Source organism: Onychostruthus taczanowskii, unplaced genomic scaffold (genome assembly GCF_017590055.1).
Source record: "Onychostruthus taczanowskii isolate IOZ18803 unplaced genomic scaffold, ASM1759005v1 scaffold10, whole genome shotgun sequence".
Classification (NCBI taxonomy): domain Eukaryota; kingdom Metazoa; phylum Chordata; class Aves; order Passeriformes; family Passeridae; genus Onychostruthus; species Onychostruthus taczanowskii.
The window spans coordinates 7,169,467-7,197,382 of record NW_024496526.1 but is presented as its reverse complement, the minus strand read 5'-3'; the positions used below and the strand labels follow the sequence as shown (position 1 = coordinate 7,197,382).

Genomic DNA, 27,916 nt, shown 5'->3' with positions numbered 1-27,916 from the left:
AACTGTAAGCTATTTTCAGGTCTCTTTATCATCGTTCACACTGCTTTCTAAGTTTTCTGCCTTTGCATTTTTCTTTCCCATCCTAAGTTCCCATTTTAGTGTAACTTGTGTTCTTAAATCAGCAGCGTCTTGCAGAGGCTACATAAAGCACTGTCTGCGTCTCATGCAGTGGATTTGCTCTTGCCTAAGCCACCCTTTGCCTGTCTCCACCCACACCACCAAACTACAGCAATTTGCACACAGGGGTCTCGGATCTGCAGCCACAGAACAGAAGCACAGGAGCCGAGCACGTCTCAATGTGACAGCTGCCTCCAGACACTGACTGACACAGGGCAGACAGGGAGTAACACTTGAGTGCACTGATCTGCCCAAGCTGCCTTTCCAAAAGGATGCCTGGTCCCCTCTGCCTCTTCCCATATGGCAGCCCTGGAGAGCATGTTTTCTTAAGGCTCAAAAGCCTGCTGAGGCTTGGAAACGGTGGTGCTCTGCACCCCCGACAAACATGGCCTGCATTCAGGAATTCCTTCTGGCTATTCCTTTCATTAGGACTTCAATAGTATCTGAGTTTTCTTGTGGATGAATGATCCTGTCACTGGTAGTCAGAGACCCTCTGTACTTTTGTTTTTATTAGAGGTCAGTTTTGCTTGGCACAGTGACAAGAGTTTCTAAAAGTGTTCGTGAAGGAACACTCCTTTTTATTTTTTTACTAATCTGCTTTACTAATGTAAACATAAATCCAGATTTAATCAGAGATGGCATTAATCTTCATGTTTGAATAAATGGAATGTTGTTTTATTTCACAGCTTTAAAAATAAAAATAAATTCCTATCCAATAAAGAAGTCACTGTTGCTAGAAGATGATGGAATGGGATGTCAGAAAGTAAGAAATTGAATAGTTGTGTAGCTTGTGCGAGGCCATAATCTATAAACCTCAATCGATTAAAGTGATATTGAAAATGGTAGGCCAGAAGGTGAACTCTAGCAAGAGTTTCCCTGATGTAGAAAAGAAAATGAGATGAAACTGCCTGAAAATCCTCTGTATGTGCACTGGGTTTTTTTTTTAATAAATAACGTGTTTGACTTATAAATGGACTTCAGTTTTGGAGGTTGCTTTACACCGTGGCTTTAATTTATGCATTCAAAACAAATCATGTGCAGAGCAGCAATCAGTGATGCTAAGCATTTGTGGGTGATAAATGACACAGACACATTTCAGCTTCTCTGCCTCTGCATCCAGTATCACATGCCAAAATACCAAACCTTGTCTGTCCAGATTAACATCAATTGCACCCCTCACAGTGGTGGTACCTGTGAGCTGAAGTATGCTCTTCCCAAGCAGGGCCCTGCTCCACAAATAGTCCTGTGAATTCCTTATGTAGTATGTGGCTACTGGTCTTGAGGAAAGGGCCGTAGCATCTGGCATGGAATATGTTATATTCACCGACTGAGAAATGAAGCTGCTACTAGACCAACATCTGACTAAAGCAGCTCAGTTCCAATTGGCTTCTTTTCTCATGGGGAAAGATAATGAATTTGTACAGGTCACTAACTCATTTCTGCAGTTTGAATTTTTAAAGGTATCAAAATTAGAGGGATTGTTAGAATGTCTGGTGCTTTTTTTTCCCTTTATAATCTTATTTTCTTGAACCACAATCATCCTTTTGATTCTCGTTCTTCTATTTTCATGCCATCTGGCTTTAGGGAAGACAGAGGTCCACTCAATAGCCTGTCCCCTTGCACAGGCTATTGAGGTTGTCAGAAATAATGATTCAGTTGGCTGGAAGCTAATATGGTTATTTGTTTCATTCATCCCCTCTGCAGGTTGCTAGTAATGGGACAGTAAGCTAACCTTGTCAGGAAATGCCTGTCTGCCAAACACAGCCTCATGCTTACAACCAACTCAGCTACAACCCCTTTATTGCTTGCAAAGGGCTGTTCCCTCACAGGTAACCATTCCAAGAGTGCAACAAACCAGTGCAGAATTGGAATTCTGAGGTCTTATTCCCCAAAAGAGCAAGGGGCACTCCTGTGCTGCCCGTGCTCCTGAGATGCTGAGCATGGATGAAGCTTGCTCAGTGCCTTGCAGGATCAGAGTTATAAATGTTTGCACTGCATCAGTGGATGTGCCTCTGATGGACTGACTGGTGTTGTCCATGGAGTCTAAAGAGCCAGGCACAGAGACAGTTCTTGTGTCTCCCTGACAAACGGAACCTTCATTGCAAGTTCCAAGCTCATGAGCGAAAACACAGAACTATCTCCTGGTGCAGTGATGGTTTTGTGAGCAGTTTGGGAAGGAACTTCTCAGCCTTTGGGTCTAGAGTCCTGCCTCTGCACATCATCATGTCCTGCCATTCCATTCCTGTTTGCTATTAGTCATAAAAAAGGAGTGATAAAAAGTTAAATGAAAGAGAGGAGATGAAAACTGGGGGAGTAAGCACAACCTGGCAGATGAAAGGAGCAGAGTTGTTAGTTGTGAACATTTTGAATGAGTTTTGTGGCTCTTGGTAAAAAATGGCATTTTTATATGTCTTCTGTCTGGTAGTAAGAATGGGAAGAAGCTATAGTAATTCTTTCTTTCCTTTGGTCTGTCTAAGCCTAACCTCTTGAGTCTGGTTCCATTGATTTGATGATTCATTTTCAGTCTAAAGTTTTAACTTTCAAGGAAAAATGACCAAAAGATGAGGTTGTCTAGACCCAGAGCAAATTAAAGTGGGAATGAAAAACTTTTTAAATACAGATACTTAAGCTTTAATGAAGATTCTGAAAGAAGATGTCATTCAGGACATTACAAAAAAATGGATCTTGGGCAGCATCAGCATACTGGAAGCACAAGCCTTTTTACAGCACCTACCATTAGTGAAGGCTCAGCACACTGGGTATCAAAGACCATATAAAAACTCTTTTGAGTCATAGGTAAGAGTATCCAGTGACTTTAGTGGGCTGTGGATAGTGTCCCTCTTGCAGAGCCTTAATCCTTGCGTTATCCCAGATCACTGCTGTAGAAATGATTGCAACAGCCAACAACAGGGAGGCTTATAGCTCCCAAACAGCAGGCAGCAGGTGAGCTCTTACCAGCAAGATCTTATTTTCATGCAAATGACCTTTGTAAGTGAGAATGAGGAACTGGAGGAAAAAAAACACTATGAATAGGAGACACAAATGGAATTGTTTTTCAATTGAACTTTTCAGTGTATGCCTTTATGCCTCACACAAGGCATTTATTGTGAGGCAATGAATTAAAATGAATCACTATTGATAGTAATGCCCTATCAAAATAAATCCAACCTCTTAGATATCTGTCAGGAGGGTCCAGGTCCTCACTGAATGTGAGGACTTGGTCAGAGGGAAGCAGGGCATGGGCCATGTGGTGTCATCATCATCTTACTTTCACAAGCATCCCACTTTGTAGGATTTCATTAACTAAGTCATTAGCAGTAAGAGAGTCAGTGTTAACCTGCTATGCTCAGGTAGTCTTCTGGGATAATGGGTTCCCTCTACCCCTGGGAATTGTGGTGGGAGACAACAGAATAATGTCTCATTAGTTCCTTGAGTCATTCCCAGCCTGCTGCTGAGGAGATTTAAGTGAAATGTTCCCTTTATGTACAATATAAAACCTGGGCAACTGAGCCAGTGGCAGAAATCCTATTGCCTTTGAAACACCAGAATTTCATTGTTGTATGTAAACTCCTTGTATCTTATTTCACAGTATTTACATACTGCCCTGCAAGACTGCAGGCCCTGTGGCCTCCATGAGGTTTTTCAGCAGTATCATAATACAAAATAATATTTACATGTAAACATTTCAATTTATTTTGTGTTACAAGCACAGGGAAATACTGTGATATCTTTGCGTTTTCCACACCATGGTGCCTGATCTACTAAGAATGACAGTGTACTTCTGAAACATTTTGATTTGGGTATGCACGTGTGCTTGCATGTATTTGTCTTTTGGTATATATTTGCTGATGTGGTTTTATCTTTTAATGACATAAACAGGGAAAAATATATTCTAAAGATACTGTAAGGATATAAATTAGGCTGACTTTTGAAGTGTACACTGGAATTATTTGCCAGAAATGTCATTTTCTCGCGTTATGTACATTGTAATGCTTTTCCTGCTTAAAAAAAAGGAAAAATAGGCTAAATTTTGTGTAAGTAAATATGTTTCTCCTCACCCCTAAGTGTATCGCTGTCAGCTGATATAACAGATTTCTCACCAGAGTTGAGGCAGATGAGTTGCTCTGAGTCCTGAAGGGAGGCAGACAGCATAGCTATTTTGTTTTTTAGATTTCAAATGGTTTTGAGGGCTTGCCATGAGATGAGAAGTCCTGGGCTGTGATGGTTGCTAAATTACAGAGCGCGTGTTCTGACAGCCTGGCAGAGCCCGGGCTGGGTAGGAGCTCCTTACACCCGGCATGCAGTGTGCAAGGCTGGCTGCAGCGCCCAGACAACAGCTGCTGTGCCAGGCGTTTCCCAGTGCCCATCCCCAGGGCCCGCCATGCCAGCATTTCCCAGTGCCCCCCATCCCCAGGGCCCCTGGCAGCATTTCCCAGTGCCCATCCCCAGGGCCCCTGGCATCCATGCAGCTCGATTGCTGATGGCCCGTCAGCTGGGGGTCACAGCAGTGGCAGGGGAGCGTGGGCTGTGATTCAGTGAGTGCTCTGTGAGGGATCCAGAGCCGGCTGCTCCCAGCCAGGAGCAGCCCATTAGCTCCATGACATACATTATGGCAGTGCCAGCAGAGTGGTCAGTGCCTAGCTGGGCTATGCTGCAGCCTGCGGAGTGGCTGAGGGCTGCAGCACATAACATATGGAGATTATTTCCTGAATTTATGCAGCACGTGTTTTCCTATAAATTAAATTCAGAGAAAATGTGTATCATAATAGGGTGATGCTCACAACAGCCTTCCCCGTTATGAATTACAATGACCTCTTTTAACTCACTAAGTGCCCAGTGAAATGGCTTCATGCAATTGGAAACAATAGTGTATGTGGTGTCAGGGTCTGAAAGCCTGACCAAAAGGCTCTCTGAAGAAAAGCATGGCCTTCCCCCCCCCACCCCCCTCTCCACTTCTTCTCTTTTTCTACCTTTTAGAAACTGTCCAGTTTCCTCCTGAGGTGCCAAGGGTCTGCTCTGTACTGAACTGGGCGCTGCCCTTGCTGAGGGGCTGCTGCAAGCAAAGGCAGCTCTGGATGTGGCAGCAGCCCCACTTCATGGGTGAGGGTGGTGCAGGTTGCCAAAACAGCAGGACAGGGGTCTTTAGCCAAAGTAATGAGCAAAGCAGCACATGTCCCTTCTGTGTCCTTGGACTGAGGATCCCAAGTCATTTTCTGGGTAAATATTTGATGTTCTGTTGCCTGGGGCTGGGGTAAAATCATCTTTGCCTTTTCCTTGGGTGTGCTGAAGCAATTGAAGGAAAAATACAGTAGAGACAGCCATTGTAACTACCTTTCTAAAGCATGAAAAAGAAGTTTTGTTCCGTACAACTTTGTGCATGAAATCTTTAGCAGAGGAAATGCAGGAGTGTAGCAAACTGGAAACGTCATTAAAATATAAATGTGTCTGTGTATAGATATATATATAAGCAATGGGTACCAGACATCAAAGCAATCTGGGGTTTGCTTTGGGACCAATCACTGTGGAGTCAGTACAGACTAATAGAGTGTTCTCAGCTGTGTGTGAGGGACTTGCTTTTTCATTTGCAGCTGATTACAGGCTAATAGGATTTCAAAGATTTCTTGGAGGGAACAGTTCACATCTCATTGCATTTGTGGGGGGGTTTGATGTTTCATTAATCATACTGATACTTTGCCTTAGAATACATTTTATTACTCTCCTGTTTAGCTTCTGGAACTGAATCTTTCCCCTCGGTCCCTTGCTGCTAATTGGCAGTTTTCAAGTCATTTGAGATTTTTTGAAAGATCTTATCAGCCTTTTGTGTGATAGATGAGAATGGATCATAGGGATTAAAAATAGTGTTGTGACTCATTTTAGGTTTAGTCCTCTCTTTGTCTTTACATGCATGATGTGGCTTGTACCTCTATATTTTCTTAATGAAAATTAGCAATTTGAAAGCAACTCATGGGAACAACCAATACAGCTGAATTTTATTAGTACAGACTACTTCTGTGACTGATCTTCACTGTTTAGTGGCAGTAATAGCCCTAGATATTTTTGTTTAGCAGCTCACATGTTGGGAACACACACTTAGCCTGTAAATATGGATTCAGAAGGAAAATGAATACAGCAGTGTTCAAAGCAGCCAAAAGCTTAGAAATAATGTTCTGCTGTGACTTTTCCAAACTGACATCTTGATGCTGGGATTATAAATGAAACCATTGTTCCAGCAAAGACCAAGACTAATAGAAAGCCTTTATTAGAAGTCCATTGGCTAATTCTGCTTGTCTAACCCCTTCGGATGGACACAGTGTCAGAAAACATAGTCACAGAGGTCGCTTTGTGTGAGATTTGGCCTGCTGTGTGATTACATGGGGGCTCAAAGATATCTCAATGACAAGTGCTCTTTGACTAAAATTTGTAAAGTCATTTTCTTTCCCTAGGCCTTGGAGAAGAGTGAAGTGATTTTTAATCTACAGTTTCTATGAGTGATATTTGCTTTGTGTCCTATCACCCTCCTATTCATTTTTTCCCCCTTCCAAGCAGGTAAACCTCCGCTTAAAGAAATTGTTTCTTCTGCTGAGCCTTGGTGCGGCTGACAGCTGTCACACACAAGGACTATACTTGAATACGTGTCTTTAGAGCTAGACAGTCTTAAAGGGCTTTAATCTTTTGTCTTTACACATGCAGGGAGTGCCTGGGAGCCAGAGACCCTTACTGTGGCTGGGATAGCAAACAGAAGCGATGCACTACCATTGAGGACAGCTCCAACATGAGCCTCTGGACCCAAAATATTACTGAGTGCCCAGTAAGTGGAAGCAGTGGAAACGTTTTATATATACTGATTGATGTGTGTATGTGTAAAGGGAGAAGGGAAGCAGGGTGTATGGCAGCCTGAAGAGGTCTGGCTGTTCTAATCTGACTCCAGCAGACCTGAGACCAAATTTATATGATATTGCAAAGAGATGGTCTTTTTTCCTGGTTCTGGTCACCAAGAGATGCATATAGAAAATAAGTGTCTCTTCTTGAATCAGACTGACTCTCCAGCTCCCTTGCCAGCCACCCACCCTTCTCTGATGACAATATCCAGTTCCTGGCTGTGATCCCCAGAAGCTGGCTGGCTGACTATAATTCCTGCCGCTTGAACTGTACCTCCAAGATGGCTGGGAATGAAAAAGCAGTCTTGTTAAATAAATTGAGGGTGGAGGAGAAATTGTCATTAATGCTCATTGTTATTATCTAATGTCAATTAGCATGGTAATACTGTTAAGTCCAGTAGATAGGGAGAGAGGACTGGATGGGTTATATCTTCAGTACGTTATTTCTGTCTGGAGGTGCTGGGGTGTTTATTCCCCTTATCTTCCTTACTCCAAAGATATTTTCCCAGGAAATATTAGTCATTACTTCAATCCATCCTCAGCTTGGCAGGCTTGAGTTTTTCACTGCTGGATTCAGAGGCTTGTGTGTTTATAACCCTCCTGTGCTGAACTGGGATGCAGTCCTTCTTGATTGCCCATGCTGTTATCTCATCCTGCTTAATGCCTGTGTCTGTTGATAGGTGTGTGAGGTGTTAATCCTCTAGTTTGAGCATGTCTGCTGTGGTGCATGCTAGGGAACAAACTACTCCAGGTCATTGTTTCAAGGTCATAAAAATCCAGCACAGAATATTCAGGAGTTTTGGCTGTTCTTGGGTACATTTTACATTTGTTTTAACATTCCATTGTAGATTATTTTCTGTGTAGATGCTCTATTCTGTTACATATGTCAGCCTTGTGCTCTTTGACTGACAGGCTGCCAAGCTGTTTAAAATCCACATGCAAGTACTTCCTTTTTCTTTAACCCCTGCCACTCACTGGAACAAATTCATACTGACATGGAGTGGGATGGCTCATTTAAACACCTGCATCAGCAATATCCAAGTATTTCCTTGTATTCAGTGCAGGACAAAAGTCATGGTCAACAGAAGCAAGAGTCTAGAACAGCATGTGCAGATGAGCACTGAAAGGGAAGGGGAATGTAATGACCCAATGCCAAACTTCATTCCTGCAAAAGACCTGTCTGTGAGTTTAGCTGGATGAGTTACTCTCATAAGAAGTCCTGGCTTTTCCCACCCTGCTTTTCTGGGCTGAGCACCAGGCACTCAGCTGTGCTGGTACAGCTGTATGTGAGATCACAGTCAAGTGTAAAATGGTGTAGATTAAAAGCACCCCTCCCAAATAAACTTTTCCTAACCCAGCTAATGTCAGTGAGTTCTTCTGCAGCCTAGCCCACAAACAGATGTCCTGGCACAGCTGAGAGACTGGCATTCAGCAACTTTTAAAGCCAGAACTGGCATATTATTGAATTATATCCTACATGGGCCAGGCATTTGTGTGAGTCAACCACAACACTAACACGACTGCTGCTCTTGTGCAAACAGGCTTGTTCAGAGCTAGTCTGAACATCTTTGTACAGCACTACATTGTGCCACAGATCCCCACTCTCCAGCTTTAATATGAAGGGACTTTAGATAGAGGCTTAATCATGCAGTGTAAACATAATACATGGTGTAATGGTCAGTATATAGTATTACTAGATAACATGCAGAATTTCCTAGGGGCTACTGAGGTTGCATTCTCAACCATTGTAACATTAAGAAATGGTAGCACACAAATTCCACAAACTAAGCTGCTCTTCCATGTATGTGCCCTTACTTTACCAGGGAGCTCTGATACAGATTGCACGAGCTTTCTTGGGAGAAGGGAGTGAGGTGCCCTTTGATTTTAGAAAAACAGATGCATCCTATTTTGTGGTATCTTACTGATGCCAACATGAGCCACCAGTAGGAAAGGAACTTTAGCTTTAACTAATAAACTATTAGCCAAGCTCATGTTGTCACTGTTGAGGATGGTGGGCAAGTCAGGAATTGAGTATTCCCAGTAAAGTGTACTGTCCTCCTTATCCTGAGCCAAACAATGATCTTCCTTCCAGGTGTTCAACCCAGTCCTACTTTGTGTTTCCAACAAACCCCTCACTATCTTACTCATATTGCATCTGTTCCATGCTACCGTGGCAGTTTCCCCACTCTGTTTTTGGGTGTCTTGTACCCTGCTATCAATTCGTGTGGACTCAGCTGCTCAGAGCTGCAGTGCCCAGGGTGATCCTGCTCTGGCCCACACTGAAGCATCTCCAGTGCACAGAAGAGTCTTTGGGTGATGGGATTAAAATCTATGAATCTCTGAAAACTTAATTTTTCTGATGTCCCAGTGATTTTATACGCTGGACAGTTTTGAATGGTTTCACGGGAATTGCAAAATGTGTTACAAGGACATAAAGTTCACCTCTTTGCTCTGAACACTAGTTTGTTTCAAGGAAAATATTGCTACTTATGGAGAGTCTTTTCCTCTAGATTTGATTTTATGAACGGTTTAAGTAGTTTGACTGAAACTTTGCAAGAACTTTCAGCTTTCATCAAACAGCTAACATGGAAACTTCCAGATTAAGTAATTAAAGCTTGGCAAAATTATAAGCAGTTCATATCTGAATCCCAAGATAAAGAACAGATTAATTGAAAGAACAAGGAATGCTTCCAATCTTACCTGTAATATCAGAATAAACATGGAAAATATCCTGGTAGCAGAGATTAGAAGTGGTCAGTCTGAATTTTTAGATGCTGCACTTGAGCTTTTTAGATTCTACATGGAAGAAAAAAAATGAGGCCTTTGGTGTGAGTATGGCAGTTTATAAAAGGCAAGAATTCCAGAAATGGCAATACTGGCAGGTGAGAGAAGGGCATTTGATCAGATGTGTTTTTAAAGATGTCCTCTCTGTCTGATAGGCACTGTGTAGGCTTCAAAGGATTTGCCTTGTAAAGGTATTCCTGAAAAAGATCAGTGCATATGTGTTTTTATCCCACTTCCTAAGTTTACTCTTTTGAAGATATTTTTGTGGATTTAAAGATGGAATGATAATCCATATGAAATTTCTTAAGTATAAATCTTCCCACACTCACAGTGTGACATGTTTATAAATCTCAGCATTTGGTTATAGTTGCTTATTTGTTTAATTTTTGGGTTGTTTCCCAGTATCACTTACGAGCCAATGATTATTTGCTAGTTTTTTATTTTTTTTAATTGATGCCACGGGCCATATCATCCCATTGATTTCAGAACAGAACTCCCTGCTGGAATCAGCAAGGCTTTCTGGCTCAAAAATGAATAGAAATGATCCAATACTTCTAAGGCAAGAGGAAAAATGAGATAAAAATCTAGTGTTAAATATCTCAAAGTACTTATTTTGATTCCCCCCTTCCAACTTCTAGAAACCCAACTGTATTGATTTTTAAACAGTGTTTAAAACAGCAAATTCAACAACAACAACAAAGCTCAATGATCTCCTCTGTGGGCATCTTGCCTTGTAACCTTCCGCCCAGAGCAAATTTTTACAACTACATGATAATCTATTGCAAACAAAGGCTTACAGCAGATGCCTGAAACCCCCAGCTGCAGCCTGAGGAGTTGAGTATCAGATCTAAATTGCTTCCATGCCACTGCTGCATATTTTTGATGCTGCTCTAGATGGTTGAGAGGGGAAGATGACAACCCACCAGAGGTACATTCAGAGTGTTTAACGTAGTGCCAGTCTTGGAGAATAAGCACAGAGCAGCATGTTTCAGAGGATGAATGCTGGAAAGCACTCTTCCCAAGGCTGTGGTTGGCTCTTGCATGACTGCTGAGCAGGCTCACAGCCCCTCCGTGCCTCGGTTTACTTGTCTGTAAAGCAGGGACAATCATTCCCCCTCTGGGGCAGCCCAGGGGACGGATCCTGCTGGCAGCAGAGCTCACTGGAGCATGGCACTGTGGGGTTTGTCAGGGTAGCTGGCTCAGATCTGGGGCCAGGGCTGCTTGCCAGGGGCCCAGCCTCCTCCTGCCTTCACCCTTGGTTGTGTGCATCACTGAGGCCAAATGCAGTGTTGCCTTTGCCAGCAGCTTTACCAAAGCTGCTGAGCACCCCACCACCACATGGGTCACCCCACAGGCATGAGCTGCTTGCAGGCAGCCGCCATCTGTGCCATCTGCCTGCAAGGCCTGGCACTTCGGGATGGGGGCATGGGGCGGGGAGCAGAAGTTCATCATGGTGCTGTGCTTTTACAGGGGAGTAGCTGTACGCAGGCAGGGCCAGCACCAATCCCTTTCTGCATGGCGTTTCTCAAGCCAATAGCAGAAGGGATGCCAGGACAGGGGTGTTCAGGGAAGCTTTCAAGACCTAGTCTTGGTCTGCAGGACTTTGCAGTAGTGGTGGAGTGGGCACAAGAAGGCAGTAGTGGCCAGGAGCGATTCCAGGAGAAGCAAGTAGCACATCCTCTCCAGACAGCCTTTGGGGGCAAGGGCCCTAGCAGCCTTGTCTCCCAGCCCACGGCTTAGGGCTCCTCTAGAAGCACTGGTTAAAACAGGGCACAGGAGAGCAAGCTCTGACACTCTGTCTACTGGAGGGTTGTCACCAGCCCTGAAACAGTTCTGTTTCTCATGCTCTTGGTCTGCCAGGACTACTGTATTTTTCCTTCACTACAGTATGCAGGAAGCTGTCAAGTCCCAGCCTGTTCAAGGCTGTGCAGGCATGAAGCAAAGGGCAGAGGGAACAGATAGCAGTGTGGTCTGGTCTATAAATTGTCTTGAGATGAATCCTTACTCTTTAGGTGACTATGTGATCCTCAACATTAATGCTAGTCACCGTCATGTTCGTCACTTTTTGTTCTTCATCCACATGACCATTTAGGCTACACCTCAGTTTAGAAAGGGAAATAATTTTTACTGCAGGTTTGGGCAGGGCCAAACTCAGTGAGTCCCCAGCCTCAACTGGTCACTATGGTTATATGAACACTAACTTGGAAAATACTCTGCAGGAAGCCCTGCAGAGGCTGGAATATGATGGAGTGGGGTCAGTCAGTACTGGCCATGGTGTTGCTTGAAAGGCTGAATCTGTGCAGTGTGGAACAGGGAGCATGGTGGTTGTGTGGTGTGGCAGATGGTTGTTGCTCCTGGTGTGGTGCTGGCTGGGTCGGCTCAGTGCCTGTGTGCACATGTTAGGTATGCAGCGTGGAATTTGGAGGGTAAATATTGATGTGGCATTGTCTGAAAACAACCCTCTGTTTTGAATCTTGCTCGCAAGCACAGACAGCTCCCATCTAAGATGCATCCTAATCCCCCCGGCAGCTTTCTTTGGCATTTCTATTGTGGGCCTGTCTCCAGAAATGTAAACTTGCTATTAATGACTTTTTTTTTTCCTCATAAAATTAGGTGAAAAACCTGACGACAAATGGAAGATTGGGGCCTTGGTCCCCATGGCAACTGTGTGAGCATTCAGATGGGGACAGCACAGGCTCCTGTATGTGTAGGTCACGTTCATGTGACAGCCCTCGTCCTCGCTGTGGAGGTCGCAGCTGTGAAGGGGCCAGGATTGAAGTTGCAAATTGTTCAAGGTACCTCAGCGTCTTTGTGCTTCTCAAGGGAGCAAGAGTTGTGTGTGTCGACAGCTTAGCTCCTTCCTTGTGAGCATGTCATTGTATCCCAGCCAATGTGAGGTGTGTGAGGTTCAGCTTGAAGTCTGTGTAAAATGAAGAAACCTAAGGCTCTGAGCAAAGGGCCCTCAGCCAAGGCTCTTGGAAGATGAGCACCCCAAATTACTGTACACCAAACTGTGCCTTGGTTTCCCTCAGCTGTACAGTGAGTAGTCACCCACCAGGAGGAGGTGAGTAAGGCAGAGGTAGTTGTCAGCCAGCTGAACAGCAGACTAAAAAAATCAATAAGCTCATAATTTTTCAGGGCTTGGGTTCCAAGGCCACTTTGCCAAAACCAAGCAGAGCTCCTTCAGAGCAACACTTGTAAGGACAGGGCTGAGCCTAGCTCCAGGCAAGGCTTGTTTGCCTTGTTCTGGAGTCTGTGACCTGTCTGCAGCACAGCCTGTCTGCTGCACAGGTGAGAGCAGCTCGTCATCCTCAGGCTCATCCTCTGGCAGCCAGCAGGAGGGTGCGGGAGGCGGCTGCCGGGACGGCGCTGGAACAACACACAGAGCTCAGCTGGGGCCAAAGCACTGCCTGCCCACGGGAGCCTGAAGCTCAGCTTTGGCAGTATGGAAGCTAAATGTCCTCCTGTAGGGTGCCCAAACATAGCCATGGTGTTTGTGTCCGTGGTGCCCCACCACCTCAGACCACATCATGTCATGACTCAAGGGAAGATGATGCAGTAGTGTAAGCACTATTTAATCAGGGTGGGGGCAGCCAGGATTTTGGTAAATATTGGGTCAATATAGTTTTTATGTACTTTATCTTCTCCATAAACATTCATTCCATTAAGGACAGCTGCCTCTTGACTCATCCCTGGAGATCAGTGCTGGCCTTGGCACCAAAAATTCAGCAATACTCATGTTTTAATTGGCATCTCTCCTTCCAGTTATGGGTCGTGTTGCCCAAAAGGTGTGCAGTCATTCCTGCCCCTGTGCTGCCACCATGGGCTGAGCAAAAGCCTTTCCCAGGCAGGCTTTTTCTGTCAGTGACAAATGGAAAACATGCCAGTGGGATGGATTTCTCAGCACTGCTCTGATGGCAAAAGAGGCAGGAACAGCTTCTAAGAAAGGGATGAAAAACAGATTATTCAATCTTAAGACATACGAAAACAGCATGGTTTGAAAAATAGGGACATCTGGTCATCTTACATCCGCTTCAGCCCTCAAATTTCCTTTAATTGACTTCATATGGCACTGAGATTTCTTTCTGCAAAGAGGGAGTAGGATGTTTAAAGATGAGTTCTATTAAAAAGCTGGAGATCTGAAAGTGGAAGTTGTCTTTATTTTTGTTAAAAATCCTGAAACACAAATAGATGTCGAGAATTGTTGGGGTTTTGAGGATTTCTTTAGTAGAAATTACTTGCCCTTTTTGCAGCAGTAACAGCAACCTTCCATTTGATTTTTTTTTTATGATTTTACATATTATTATTCTTTTAAGTTAAAGAAGGGAGGTAGTAGGTAGTTTAAAACATAGCAGAATAATATGGAATAGTAGGTTTTTTTATATGAGTGGATTTCTTGTTCTTTGACCTTGTTTGGGGTGGGAGAAGGGAAGGAAGAGAGGGAGAGGGAGAAGGATAAGAGAACAAGAAGAGGGGGGAAAGATCTAACAGGGTTCTGAAATAAAGCTGCCAAGAACAGGCAAGAGTTGATAAAAAATACAAAAACTGTGAAGGGCAATGTGGGTTTTAACTTTCATCCTCTGCCCTGATTGGTGCTATGCCAGAAAATACTTCTTGCCAGCAGTGTTATTAGTTCAGTAAATGCTTTGAAAATTAACATCTGTTTTCAAGCTTAGCTTTCAAGAGTCAGAGAGCACCTGAGTTGTTTTTTGACTATACTTTTTAGAAAGGTTTTTCTTTTTTGAAAAAACACACCCCAGGAAAGATATTTTTTGGCTTAAGGCACTGAAATGTCAAGATTAGGCAGTTTTATAAGACAGAGCATTACCACTGGCTCCATATGAAATGAAACCTGCAGCACAGAAAGGATGAGATATGGTTCCTCCTCTCCTGCTTCAAGGTCCAGTGCTGCCAAATCAGAGGAAGGTGAGCTTTAATAGATGCAAGATTTTAAAGATTAAAATGTTGGCTTCTGTGTAAGCACATGTTTAGGCACCTGCACATGCTCAGCCTCTCACAGGAGCTTTGCCAGTGTTTCCAGCGCTGAGGTGTGAACTAGGCAGTTTTACATCACACTGGCTTCAGGCTGTGTTACCACTGTTCAGCAGAGATGTGATCACTCATTAAACCATGAAACTCGATCCTGCCTCTGAGCTCTTAATTGCCTCTGGTTTCTACAGATTTAAGGTCACACTGCAGTGACGTCTGCAAGCGGCCATGAAAGCTATAAGCAATTATTGTTATTTTTAATGAAATTTGAGATTTCCATTTAATATGATTCAATGCTGAAGGCTTTAGGAAAGCACAAAATATTATGAGGTTTGTGATGAAAACATGGGAGCTGGCAGTGGTGTTGCTGTAAAAGATTCAAAGCATAAGTATCTACTGAATTAGCAGAGGGTAGGTTTTTTTACATCCTTCAGCACAACTGACATTCATGATCCTCAAAACCAGAACTCCTGTGCAGAAGAGTTCAGGACATACAATTTTGGGATCAGCCATTGGGTCAGAAGAGCAGGGTTATGATACATGGGGAAGATGATGGAGAATAGTCACTGAAAATTACACTAACCACACTATTGCCTAGTAAATTCTAGGAGACATTTTCAAAATCATTCAGCATTGCCTTAGTTGTCTTCCTTTTCAATTCTTAGAGACTTCAAAGGGAAGACAGTTAGGCCACTGCTAAGCACTTTTGAAACTCCCTTTTAAAAAACTCCCCCAATACAAAGACTGGTTGAAATGAATGATCTATTCTCCCCTGAGTTCAACACTTCTCCCATACTCTGTTCTCTCTCACCCTTTTTGCTAGAAATGGTGCTTGGACACCGTGGTCTTCCTGGGCCCCATGCAGCACCTCCTGTGGGATCGGCTTCCAGGTCCGGCAGCGCTCCTGCAGCAATCCCGCGCCACGGTATGGGGGCAGGGTCTGCGTTGGACAGAGCAGGGAGGAAAGGTAAGAGTTCATGATGGTGTGTGCTCATTCCTGTGGCTGCAGTGTTGGCAGCTGGAAGTGGTGGCTGGGAAGGCAGATTGAGGCTGTGGGCTCAACGTGCAGAGCGGAAGCAGTCCTGGAGCCTGGGAGGGATGCGGCTGTGTTTGTGCATGGACACCCTCTTTCAGTGAGCCTGTGAACATCAGACACTTCACAGCTGCCCTCACTCCCAAGCAGGACCCTTCAGACCTCTGCAAGTATTCTTGTCCCACACAGAGGGCTGACCTCCTCCCCGAAGGGAGAAGCTGTGCCTGTTGTTGGCACTGTAGAGTTTATGGACACAGTTACTCCTTTCTGATTCATCCCTAGAGTGGCAGCTGAATATGTGCAGCTTTCACTGCCAGTTGCACCATTTCCAAGTCTCTATTACTTGTGCTGATGCTCCAAAAGCAGTTCAAGGCAAAATACAGCTTAACTCACAGATTCAGGCTTGAGTTTTTGCAGGGTATGTTATCAGAAAAACACCTTTTCCTCCCTCTAAACTATGAAAATTTCACACAAAATTACTAAAAACCTAATGCTTTCTGAACCTACAGAGCCATCTGAACTATAGCCCTTCTTCAAGCTTGGCCCCTCATGAAATACATGCTTCAAGGCACCCCAACTTCCTTCCAGGCCTGACATTTCATTAAAGGCCACCTCTACTTGGCAATAGACTGTTGCTTGTCCCTTGAGTGGTCACTAAGATATATGTCTCTGCATTTCTCAGAATAAAAAGAGCAAGTCATTTAACTTCCATATTTCAAGACATTTTAATGTTTGGTTGGATTTGTGTCCATTCACAATGTTCCTTTTTGGGTTTAAAGACTACCTCTGAGTCAGTTGTAGTTCTGTGTGATTAAATTTGAGAACAATATTGATTTAAAAGATGAACAAAATCACAGTTACTTTTGACACACAACATGAAATAGCATTCCCCTGCTTTTAGATGTATATAGGATCCAGTTGCAAACTCTAGCTTTTTAGGGCTGAGGCAGCAGTAAAAGCCAGATTGTGTGAAAAGAACATTGTGAGGTATTTAGTACCTGCCGGTAGTGACAGATCAGTGTTGAGTTGTCCTCCCACCAGTCATCCCATTTAGAATATTTGCTATCCACTCTTTCTTTGTGACATTTGGGCATCAGTTTATGAGCTCTTTTGTGGACTCAGTGTTTGTGGAAAAGTTCTGAGACAGAGCACTTCAGAAAACCTGATCCTGACAATTTACTCCAACCATGTCACTGAGCTCAGCCTGATTAATCACACCCATTTGGTACGAAGGCTACATTTCTCTCCATGGACAGGAATATTGCTAATCTGATGTTGTGTCAGCCACTGCTGACTCTCTGTGCATGCATCAGTTGTGCCCAAATGCAGTGTGCAGTCTTGCGTCCCACACCGTTTCCTCCCTTGGATGTGCTGACATGGAGTTTTTTAAGCACTTTCTTCTTTCAGGTTCTGTAATGAGAACAGTCCATGTCCATTACCGATTTTTTGGTCTTCATGGGGACCCTGGAATAAATGTAGCGTGAATTGTGGTGGAGGGATTCATTCAAGGCAGAGGTCCTGTGAAAATGGAAACACATGTCCAGGCTGTGCTGTGGTATGTATTATTTATTGACATTGCATGAGGGGTACCTATTGACAGTAGCATTGAGGAATGGGGTATTTAGCTTCTCTCTCCATTGTGGTTTTATTTCTCAAGCAAGAAGAAAATGCTATCCTCAGTTTTTGCTGCAGAGGATGCTGAAATGAACTCGGAAACAGAGGGGTGACAGATTTAGGGACAGACTGGTGTACAGAGTTCTTCCTTAGGCCTCTGTAGGCTGATATCAAGTCCTTTACCTGAAAGCTCTGGACATGTTCTCTTCTTCTGTCCCACTCCCAGGGATGATCCTGTTGAGTCAAGGAGGCCACACACATCAAAAATGAGTTGCACTGTCACACTTGAGTAAACAAAAGGTCCAGCACCCCATTTGCTCTCTTTACTTTCCCACTGCTGTTCCAGCAGCTGTTTCCTGCAACCATTTTAATTGGTTGTGTGGGGCTTCATTTCAGTGTAAGCAGATTTGCTCTGGAACCTCAGATTTCTTACCAAGATATTTGGCATTTACACTAGAATCATGAAGTCCTGAAGCATTACATTTCTTCCCCTCTGCCAGAAGAGAGTTTTTTATTTAGTTTATTTAAATCAAGAACACAAATGTTTGTCACTGGAATTACTCCCATTAGTGATGAGAATTGTAAAACCCTCAAATCCCCCCATTCCCAGCCAGCCAGAATACTGTCTATGCTCAATGGCTGCTCTAGACCAAGGATGGCAAATGGTTCATAACCTTCACGAGAGAGTTTGAAAAGCCAACCAAACAAAAATAGCTGTAAAAAGATCTACTCTAAACCCTACTATTAAAAATGAAATTATAAACTTTCAAGGAATGAACCTTGCTGACATTTTGTCCTCTTGAGGCTTCTCTAGACTGACCTGAGAAGAGTATCTCAGGGTCAGAGCAGAAAACTTGTTTGTTGTTATTATTATCTCTTGCCTGAATTATTCTCCTGCCGATAATGAACCAAGCTGTTGAAGCCCCACAGGACTTTGAGTCAGCAAAGAAACGCAAACCTGAGGGAGACATAAAAATAGCAAGCACAGTTTACCCTTGAGGTCCACCTATGTAGCACACTGCCTGTATAATCACCACATTTTGTGCTGTGCCCAGCACTGACTTGTTCCTGTGAGGTCAGATAAGGTGGGTGGGGGTTGTTTGAGATCTAGAGAGTACTCTCGTTGTTTTCTGAAGTGTAAGTAAGCCTCTGCCAGTTAGGCTGCTGCTGTTTAATAAGTAAGGAGGGAGTGGTTTTCCTTCGTGGCAGGAATACAAGACATGCAACCCAGAGAGCTGCCCAGAGGTGCGCAGGAACACACCCTGGACCCCGTGGATGCCTGTCAACATCACCCAGAACGGCGCGCGCCAGGAGCAGCGCTTCCGCTACACGTGCCGGGCCCAGCTGTCAGACCCCCACGAGCTGCAGTTCGGGAGGAAGAAAACTGAGAGTCGCTTCTGCCCCAACGATGGCTCCGCAGTGTGTGACACTGACTGTACGTCCTGCCAGCTCGGAGGGACCCTGGGGCAGGCCTAGGTGGGGTGGTGGAAGGGGGATGTCTCGGAACAAGCCCTTGACTGTGGCTGCAGTAGTGGCAACATGTACGGCTGGTGTCACTGCTGAGTGGCAGGGATGGGGAGAGCCCCATGACACAGATACACAGTCGTGAGCTCTGTGCTTATGGCAGTGTATAGATGTGTTATTGCTCCTGCTAGGCTGCCCCAAAGATAGCAGGCGAGTAATGGGGGTCTAAAGAAGAGAAGAGCTGTTCTCAGGACAGTGTGTCTTTTCTTTCTGCCCTTGCGCGCTGTCTCTCAGGTTGTTCCCTGCAGGACTGCTGTGATGCAAGGCAGCATCTTGAGGGCACAGCCTGGACTGCCACAATGTGCTGCCCAGGGAGGTGATTTGTCAAGGTTACCAGCAGACTCAGTTTGTATGTGTACAAATTTCTTTTTCTGTCTAGTTTAGCTGTCGCTCTGGGAAAAAAAAAAAAACTCTTGCCAAGGGCTTTCAGCAGAAACTGTTCTGCAGGGCATATAGATCCTGATTTTATTCATGAGCTGAACACCTTTTTAAACACCCAACAAATGATTAATTTGTGATCTTATGGCATTTTGTTTGTTTTCCTTGAAGCTCTTGTTGATGACCTCCTCAAGACTGGTAAGACCTCTGCACGGATTATCAATGGGGGCTGGTCCTTTTGGGGGGCCTGGTCTTCCTGCTCCAGGGATTGTGAGCTGGGCTTTAGGATCAGGAAGAGAACATGCACAAACCCTGAACCTAAAAATGGTGGCTTGCCCTGTGTGGGGTCAGCGATGGAGTACCAAGACTGCAATCCTCACCCCTGCCCAGGTAAACATGATCATCTTCCTGCATGAAATTCAGAGGTGTTTTCCTAAATCTTAATGGTAGAGCAACAACCACAACCACAAAATCAGTATTTCTAAGCTGCCTTTTTTTTCTTTTCCTTTTTTTTTTTTTAATTTGGGGGATTTTGCCTTATGTTTTTTAAAGCTATTTAATGACCCACGTATGTTATCTTTAGTGCTGACTTAGGTTTCACCTCGGCTCAGAGGGTAACACAGCCACATCCTCTAGAGGAAGTAGTATGGTGGCTTGTAGCAATCCTTTGCTTCAGGAAGGTTTGATGCTCCATCCAGTGGAGGGCATCATGGTGCATCTGCTCCATGAAGAGAAGGCAGGCTTAATAAATGTGGCTTAATACTGTATAGAGATGCTTGATGTGGCGGTTCTACTTGTGAACACTTATTTCTTCCCCCTCTCCTGCTTTCGTATTGTTCTTGCGATGGGCATCTACTCTTGACATCAGTTACCATTTCCTGCACAGCCAGCAGGGAGTATTCTTGCCTGGTTTCCTGGTTTTCGAGTTTGTCCTCATGTTTATGTTGCACTCCTGGTCCAGAATAGTAGTAATAGACCATTGACTACTGTATTCTCTCTCACTTATCATTTTCCTTGCTCTGTAATAACTTTCTAAAGTAAATTTAAGTGATCTTACACAAATTACCTTGCCTCTTTGCAGCTCCAGCAATTATCTACCTCTGGCAATATAGTTTGTGGCCTACACTTGAAAATGCTCTATTATAGTAGTACTATTATGATTCTAAAATTCAATACAAAGATAAAATTCAAATGCAGATATGATCAGAATGTGCAGCAAGAGTACAACAGGAGTGTCAAATATTGCACTCTATGGCCTATAAAAAGGAAATAACTCTAGCACTATAAAGGCAGCTATTAGTACTATTTTGGAAGCTCTCAGTGGCTTTTTCACTAATGTTTGTGCCTTTTTTCTGTGCTGTTTTCTCCCCTTGGACACTCTGATGTTTTACAATCTGTTCTGAGTGCATGATTACTATTTCTCTGTGTCTCCCTCCTTCCCTGCCTCACTCAATGTGTATACACAAATCCTGGGTTTATTTTGCTCTAAGTCATCAGGTTATTATCTTCTGAATTAATGGCATGTGGACCTGCAAACCAGGCAGTTTAGTGGGTGGGGGGTGGGGGAGTCAAGGATCTTACGTCCCTCCCTAGTTCTATTATTAACCCCTTATGGGGTTATGCTTAGATCATAGAGTAGTTTGGGTTGGAAGGGACCTTTAAAGGTCACCTAGTTCAATGTCCCTGCAATGAGCGGGGTAAATAAATAAAACCTCTGAGCCGCTGTTTCCTGAAGGCTGGAACTAGAGGACTTGGGCCTCCCACAGAAAGGTGCCATATAAGCTCAACTTCGGTGCTACAGCGCTTTTTTCCCAAGTAAATCAGCTGTTGCTATGAAGTTTCAGGAGACAATGTAGCAGTCACTGTAGTAGTAGAGGGAGCAGTAGTAGTAGTAATAGTAGTAGTAGTAATAATAATAATAACAATAATAATAGCAACAATGCTGTTTTATAAAAAGGAAAGCAATAGAATGGAGTAGAATATTTCAGTGAATATTAATGACTACAACAAAGAATAGTTTCTAGTTTTGGCACTTTATGATGCAGAGTCTTTTTCTGCATAGATTTCATTCTGCATCCACAGAGTGTAGTGGATTTGTACCCTCTCTTGATGTGAAGTTCTTGTTGTCAGGCCCAAATGTCCTGGGGTGCAGGAAACTGCTAGCTAGTGTGGGCAGGGTGGATGTGCGAGGTGAGACACTGGGGATCTCCAGCTTTGTCACAGTAAGAGGAGTAACCAATGGCCTCTACCTGTCTGTGCTTGCTTTTCAATATCCTCCAGTGAAAGGCTCATGGTCTTGCTGGACTCCCTGGTCTCACTGCTCAGCCACCTGTGGGGGTGGGCACTACCAGCGCACACGGACCTGCACCAACCCAGCTCCGTCCAGCGGGGAGGACATCTGCATCGGGCTGCACACGGAGGAGGCCCTCTGCAACACGCACCCCTGCCAAGGTAGCTGCTCCTCATCCCCGCTCCAGCTGGCTTCCAGGCTGGTGGGAGCAAGGCACAGCTGCAAAATGTTTACAATACAAATCAGAAACACCACCAGTTACAAGTTTTTTTGTCATGTATTCGATGTCTGTTGAGCCAGGGGATAAGGAGACATCCCAGCATTAACTGCAGTGAAACCCCTTCCTCTTTGCATGTTCACTGGCTCTTGCTCAGGTATTCTGGTGCAGGTCAAGCAGAATTTTGCTAATGGTTGATCCCTTTCAAGTAACAGAAAAAGCAGACGCTTGGTTCTTCAATGTGGAAGTTGACCTGACAAACAAAAGGTGTCATGAGGCAGCAATCTGTACAGCTGCTGAAGGACAATCTTTCCTTTTTGTTTCACAGGCAATAGATCAGCATGTGCTACAACTCAGAGGACAGGGTTTAGATTTGTGCTGGTTTTGAACTACCGTTGTGTATTTCTGATCCAGTGTAGGCTGACTCCTGTCCTTAGGAACCTCAGCAAAACTCTGTGAGTGCTCCACTTTGTGCTGGCTGCTTGAGGTATCTTTGAGAGGACACATCAAAGCTTGGAGGTCTGGGTGCAACGTTGCCCCACCCCACTCAAAGACATACAAGGATATATATCAGAGAACTGATATGCTTTTAAGACAACTTTGTTCTGTGCAATGCTCCACCAAGGGTTAGTTTAGTCCACATTAAGAGAACTACAGCCTGACAAGTAGGCTGTGATGCTTGCACTGAGAAAATTAAATCTACTAAGGACCTATGGAATAGATGTGTGAGAGAGGCTCAGGCCAGGATCTAGGATCCTTCAGCATGGGAGAAGTCTGGTATCTACAAAGCATCCTTTTCCTTCTTGGTGACGCTGTGTGTGTGTTTTCCTGACCCTGGATTTCAGGTGGCTGGTCAGAGTGGTCAGAGTGGAGCCTGTGCAATGAAGAGGGCATCCAGTACCGCAGCCGCTACTGCGAGGTGCACAGCCCGGACTCTTCCCAGTGCGTCGGAAACAGCACTCAGTACCAGGAGTGCCTGTACAATGAAATTCCTGGTATGTACCGTGTCATCCAGGAGGACAGGGTGGGCCAGTTCGGGAAAGCAGCTCATGCCCGGACTGTCAAATTAGGCTGAGATTTTCTCTATTAAAAATTGGGCTTGGATGCTTCTAGAAAAACAAGGAAATAGATAAACGTTATAAATTCCCTTGTGGCAGGCACAGGATAAATGGCTTTCCCTTAAGCAGCTTAACGTTTCTTTTAAACAGAATTACCTTGATCTGTAACGAATAACTAGTATTGCTTCACCTCAGCTGAAGCTTTTAAACTTGTATGGTTTGTCTTATGCTGGGCTATAAAAATTGTCTGTGTTCTCAATATGCATATGGGCAACAGAAGGTGGTTGACATCAGGTATCCAAAAAGCATCCCAAAAGAGATAAGAATTAAGGTGAGGCAGATGCAGAAAATTGGGGTATGAAGGTGGGAGATTAATCCAGGGTCTAACAGAGAAACACTGTTGATGGACAGATGGTCATCAGCATATTCCACCCTGTGCTTTCTGGAAATTGAATCTCTCAGGTAAATATCTGATATGGGTCTAGACTGAATAATGCCTTTCCATGTGTTCTTCTTTTTGGATTACAGCACACTGACTTAAAAATCTGAGATCTCTAGGCAATGGTATTCTTTTTCATGGTTTTTTCAGCTAACATCTTTTCCCTAAATTGAAGAAGCTAAGGAGTGATCAGGTAACAGTACTGAAATTATAAGATCTTTGGAGAGGTTTTGCTGCATGTGTTTCAAACCATGAGCTTATAATTCAATTTAGAGAGACTCTCATCTTGCTGCAGACCATATTGCTGCAGAGCACCTTCTTGTGTCTGAAACACAAAGGGTTTAATTACTTGAAGAAGTAAAGGGATGGCAAAATGATAACTTTCTCCAATCTTCTTTTTGTTTAGTGATCCTGCCAGCCTCCAGCATGGTCGAGAGCACGAACTGTGGAGGTAGGTTACCACTAACTATATATCTTATTTTTATCTTAACCTGACTTCTTTTCTCCCTGTGCAGTATCAACCAAACCATTAATCTATTCAGCTCATATCCCACTGATAGCCTTAATTCCACTGGAGTCTTGCTGTCTGAGTCAGACTGGAGGAATGTATCTCATGTCCACTTGTCAGGTCCAAGACTTTTATTTATTTGGAAGTTTGGGTTGGCCACTGAGGGTCATTAATTACCAGAGAGCAATTGCTTGTGTCTCTCTACCTCCAGGGTAAATGGTTTGGGTGGAAGAAAGGGTTATTCCCTATTCACCACTGTAAGCCTCCAGCTGTTTGGAGGCAGGTGTTTTTAAATAACCTATAAAGATTTCAGTGAAAGGGTCTCTTAGAGAGATCCTTTGCTGATAGAGGATGAGATTAGAGGTTTATACTTGTCCTCCAAGCACTTCTTTTCATTCAAGTTCTCACCTCTCACAGAAACTGTGTCTCCTTTCTGCATGTAACTTGGAAAGGTCCAGCCATTAGTGTCACTCACTGCCCTGGGAGCCCCTATGATAAAAATGCAGACTGAAGAAAATGGCAGGTTCCTTTAACATTTTAAAATGCTGGTTTCACACTAATGGCTATGCCAATTCCTGCTAGTGTCACATCCCTGCTTTCCTGAAATCTAGATGATCTCCAGGCTGCCAAAATCTCTTCTCCCTGTAGAGATCATGGCAAAAACAGGCACGCCACCTGTGGCATGGAAATGTGGCTTCTCAGTTTGCAGCTGAGGGCAATCAATGGAATTCAGATTTAAGCCCCTGCAATGTAACATTTGGCTTCCTGGATCACGCCTTCTCCCTCAGAGGGTGCAATGGTTCTGCTTTGATTCCAGGACCCCTTGCTATAGCTTGCACTCTACTGTTATGCACTGTACCCACATTTCCTTCTTTTTCCACCACCACTGTATTTGCTGTTGCTATCTACATTTTGCCATAGTTAATATTATTTATTAATGTAGTGTTCTACAATATTTGGCAAAGAAGCCAATCAATAGAAATTCTGTTGATGCATTTCAGAAAATCTATATTTTCAAAGTGATGAACCAGAAAGCTTTCCCCTGGGGACTCACATGCTGCAAACAAAATAATATTATTTTTTTCCCCCTAAGATACAGCCAAAACTCATTTGAAAAATCAGACGGGTGTTTCAAAGGTGAGAGTGAAATAGGAGAGAGCTTTATGTTGTGACTTGCAAATGTGGCAGTGAAATGAAACATTCGCTGCAATATAAGCAAAGCTGGGCAGGAGGAGAATGTGGCAGCATGTCATGTGGCTTTACTGAACACAGTTGCATATTCTATGTTTTAGGTCTCGTGAGTGATGCAAAACAGGCAGCGGTTTTTAGAAAGAAAATTTATTTTTGAAAAAGTCTTGTGACATTTAGTAGGAAATTATATTTCTGCTGGGGTTTTTTGGACCATCATACAAAACAATAGAAAATGGTAATCTTGCAATGGAATTTTATAATATGGTTTGAAAAATAAATGTAGCTCATCAGTCTAATAAATTCTGTATGGTCCGTATTGTAATTATGATTGAAGTGCATTACTTTGCTGTAGAACTCTATTGGTTTTGTTCTTTTTAAAATCAGAAGGATATTTTTTAACTAGAGATTAGACAAGAGCCACTGACTAATGGCAGAATCTGCTATTTGAAAAGCATTTACACTTAAAATGTAAGATGGCACCAAAAAATCTGCACACCGTGATCAGACTAAGAATGAGCCTCATTTAAAGCCACTCTCTGAGCAGCCCCATTTCTCTGCACACAGTCAAGTCAACACAGCAGTCTGTCCAAATGAATTGGCTTTTTAAGTGTTACAGGAAATTTACCACTGCAGTCGCCACTGAGGCGATGTGACTGACCCCGGGGACAGCTGCCCTGGGGCCAGCAGTCAGGGGGTCCCCTCGGGCTCTAGGGCCTCTGTCATTCCTGTTTGAAAGATGGCAGAGGAAAGGCAGAAGCATTTGGAGTCAAATAGCTGATTCTTTTCTGTATAGTCCCCCCTGCACATAGCAAAATACAACAGGGTCATAAGGTTTTGCCATCCCATAATGCCTCTGGTTGCTTTGATAACTTGGGGGCTCTAATGGTCGTTACTGTTGGTTCTGTTGTCAGAGATGTGGTGGTGGTGGTGGGTTTTACTGTGGGGTGTGAGACTCAGTGAGGTGAGGGGGGAATGAGTTTGACTTCCCCCACCAGTCAGAGCTGTGAGTCAGGTACTTGCCAGTATGTGGGATGCCCAGCTACAGCTCCTTCCAGAGGTCAGTGCTGGCCTTGAAGGGTGCTGTTGCAATCCCACATGGAGAGATCTCTGCAGGAGACTTTTATAGTCCAAGAGCTTTTCAAGTATTTGCACTGTAGCTACCCTGCCGGCACCTGCCTGCAACTGATTTCCTATCTCTGCAATTTGCCAAGAAAGCCAACAAAGAAGTGTTTTTCAAGCACTGTCCCCCTTTCCTTTGTCCACTTTATCTTTCCTGTTCTCCAGAGGAGCCCTATTTCACTGTTAGCACTACAAATACACCTCAGAGGTAGCCCAGACACAACCAAGGCAGTGCCATCCCATGAATAAGCAAGAATGCTGAGCACACTTGGATTACAAGGGGGAGGAATGTGTATCTCCTCCACCCCACACAGTCCCATAGGCATTTTGGACAGCCGACAAAAAGTGCTTTTCCCTCCCTTCCTTCCCCTTCAGAGAAACACTGAGCATTTTTATCCCCTTATTTCCATGACACGCACATGCTTTGGAATCCATTAATGTGCATTGTTTGTATGGCTCATTTCTTTAGCTGTCAGCTTAACATAATGTTTAGTTTCAATATCAATAGAGGGGAGAGAAGAGAGACAGGGAGGGAGCTTTGAGAAAACAATGCATGAACCTGTTAAACTGCACAAGGCAGAGCTGCAATGGGGAGACCGATTTGCAGGGAGATTATGTCAGTTTATGTTAGAACGTAAGACTCTGGCTTCAACAGCTTATTAATGTTGATCCCGAGATGTCACTGCTCTGATTTGCACCTGTGGTCTTGTCAGGGTAGGGAAAAGGACTGTTCTTTAAAAATAGCATCTCTTGTCATTTCCCTTGCAGGTTTTAGTCTCATCCATCTGATTGCCACTGGGGTCTCCTGTTTCTTCGGCTCCAGCCTGTTAACGTTTGTGATTTACGTGTATTGCCAGCGCTGCCAGAGGCAGTCCCAGGAGTCCACTGTTATCCACCCAACCACTCCCAACCATCTCCATTACAAGGGCAACACAACCCCCAAGAATGAGAAGTACACCCCTATGGAGTTCAAGGTAGGGTACTTGAGAAGAAATACCACAAACAGCTTGATACTGCCTGAATAAATTCTGTATTCATGTCACGTTTGGAACTGGGTAGGTCTGTGTTTCTGTGCCCAGCTGATGGCATTATACATGGGGTTGAAAGGGCATTTAGCTGTGCTGTCACAAAGGGGTTAAAAAGCCTCATTACTGCAGTGGGATTTTGTTCTGTTTCACAGTCCTGATGAATGCCAGTCTGGCAAGTACATACCAAGATACTCCAGCCCATTCTGACTATTGAATGTATACAAATTGTCCTCTGAAAAAATCAGTAAGAGCTCAGTTCAGTGCATTGTTAGTGCATGGTAAGAGGAAATGGAGGGGAGGAAGAATAAAAATGGAAACTTCATTGCACAAATAGCTGGGAAAATGTGCATTGGTAGGATGAGATTTTGGAAATTCTTTGGTGACTGCCAAATTGGAGTGAATGAGAAAGCAGAGAGGGTTTTGCCCCTCTCTATCAGTACTGGACAGAAACTTACCCCAGGCAGCTGTGCAGAATTCAGTGATAGTGGCAGAGTGGGGAGCTGAAGCCTGTAGGAGATGAGTGCTGAAGTGGCATGTGTTGTTGGCATGTCGCTTGCTAAAGTGAGCGTGGCCCATTATCAGAGCAGATAGGACCCAGGGTGCTGCAGACAATACCCTGAGACTGGATTTGAGCATCAGCCTCCTGGTGAAGCGTGGGATCAGAGCACTGAGCAGTGGCAAGGGTGGAGGGGCTTCATGTCACCACAGGAGGAACAGCCTACCTAGGGTCACTTGAACAGTGTGGAGCA

The 27,916-nt window shown here is 44.1% G+C and overlaps 1 protein-coding gene across 1 annotated transcript in view; it reads left to right on the top strand.

Annotated features, from left to right (window-relative positions):
- Window positions 1-27,916, top strand: part of SEMA5B (semaphorin 5B) — a 127,164-nt gene that overhangs the window by 83,094 nt on the left and 16,154 nt on the right. The window contains exons 11-20 of the mRNA XM_041406501.1: window positions 6,808-6,925; window positions 12,393-12,574; window positions 15,592-15,735; window positions 17,209-17,356; window positions 18,625-18,850; window positions 19,489-19,707; window positions 21,598-21,768; window positions 22,670-22,819; window positions 23,728-23,772; window positions 26,908-27,113. Of these exons, the coding sequence (XP_041262435.1) occupies window positions 6,808-6,925; window positions 12,393-12,574; window positions 15,592-15,735; window positions 17,209-17,356; window positions 18,625-18,850; window positions 19,489-19,707; window positions 21,598-21,768; window positions 22,670-22,819; window positions 23,728-23,772; window positions 26,908-27,113 (1,609 nt within the window). The remainder of the gene's footprint in view (window positions 1-6,807; window positions 6,926-12,392; window positions 12,575-15,591; window positions 15,736-17,208; window positions 17,357-18,624; window positions 18,851-19,488; window positions 19,708-21,597; window positions 21,769-22,669; window positions 22,820-23,727; window positions 23,773-26,907; window positions 27,114-27,916) is intronic.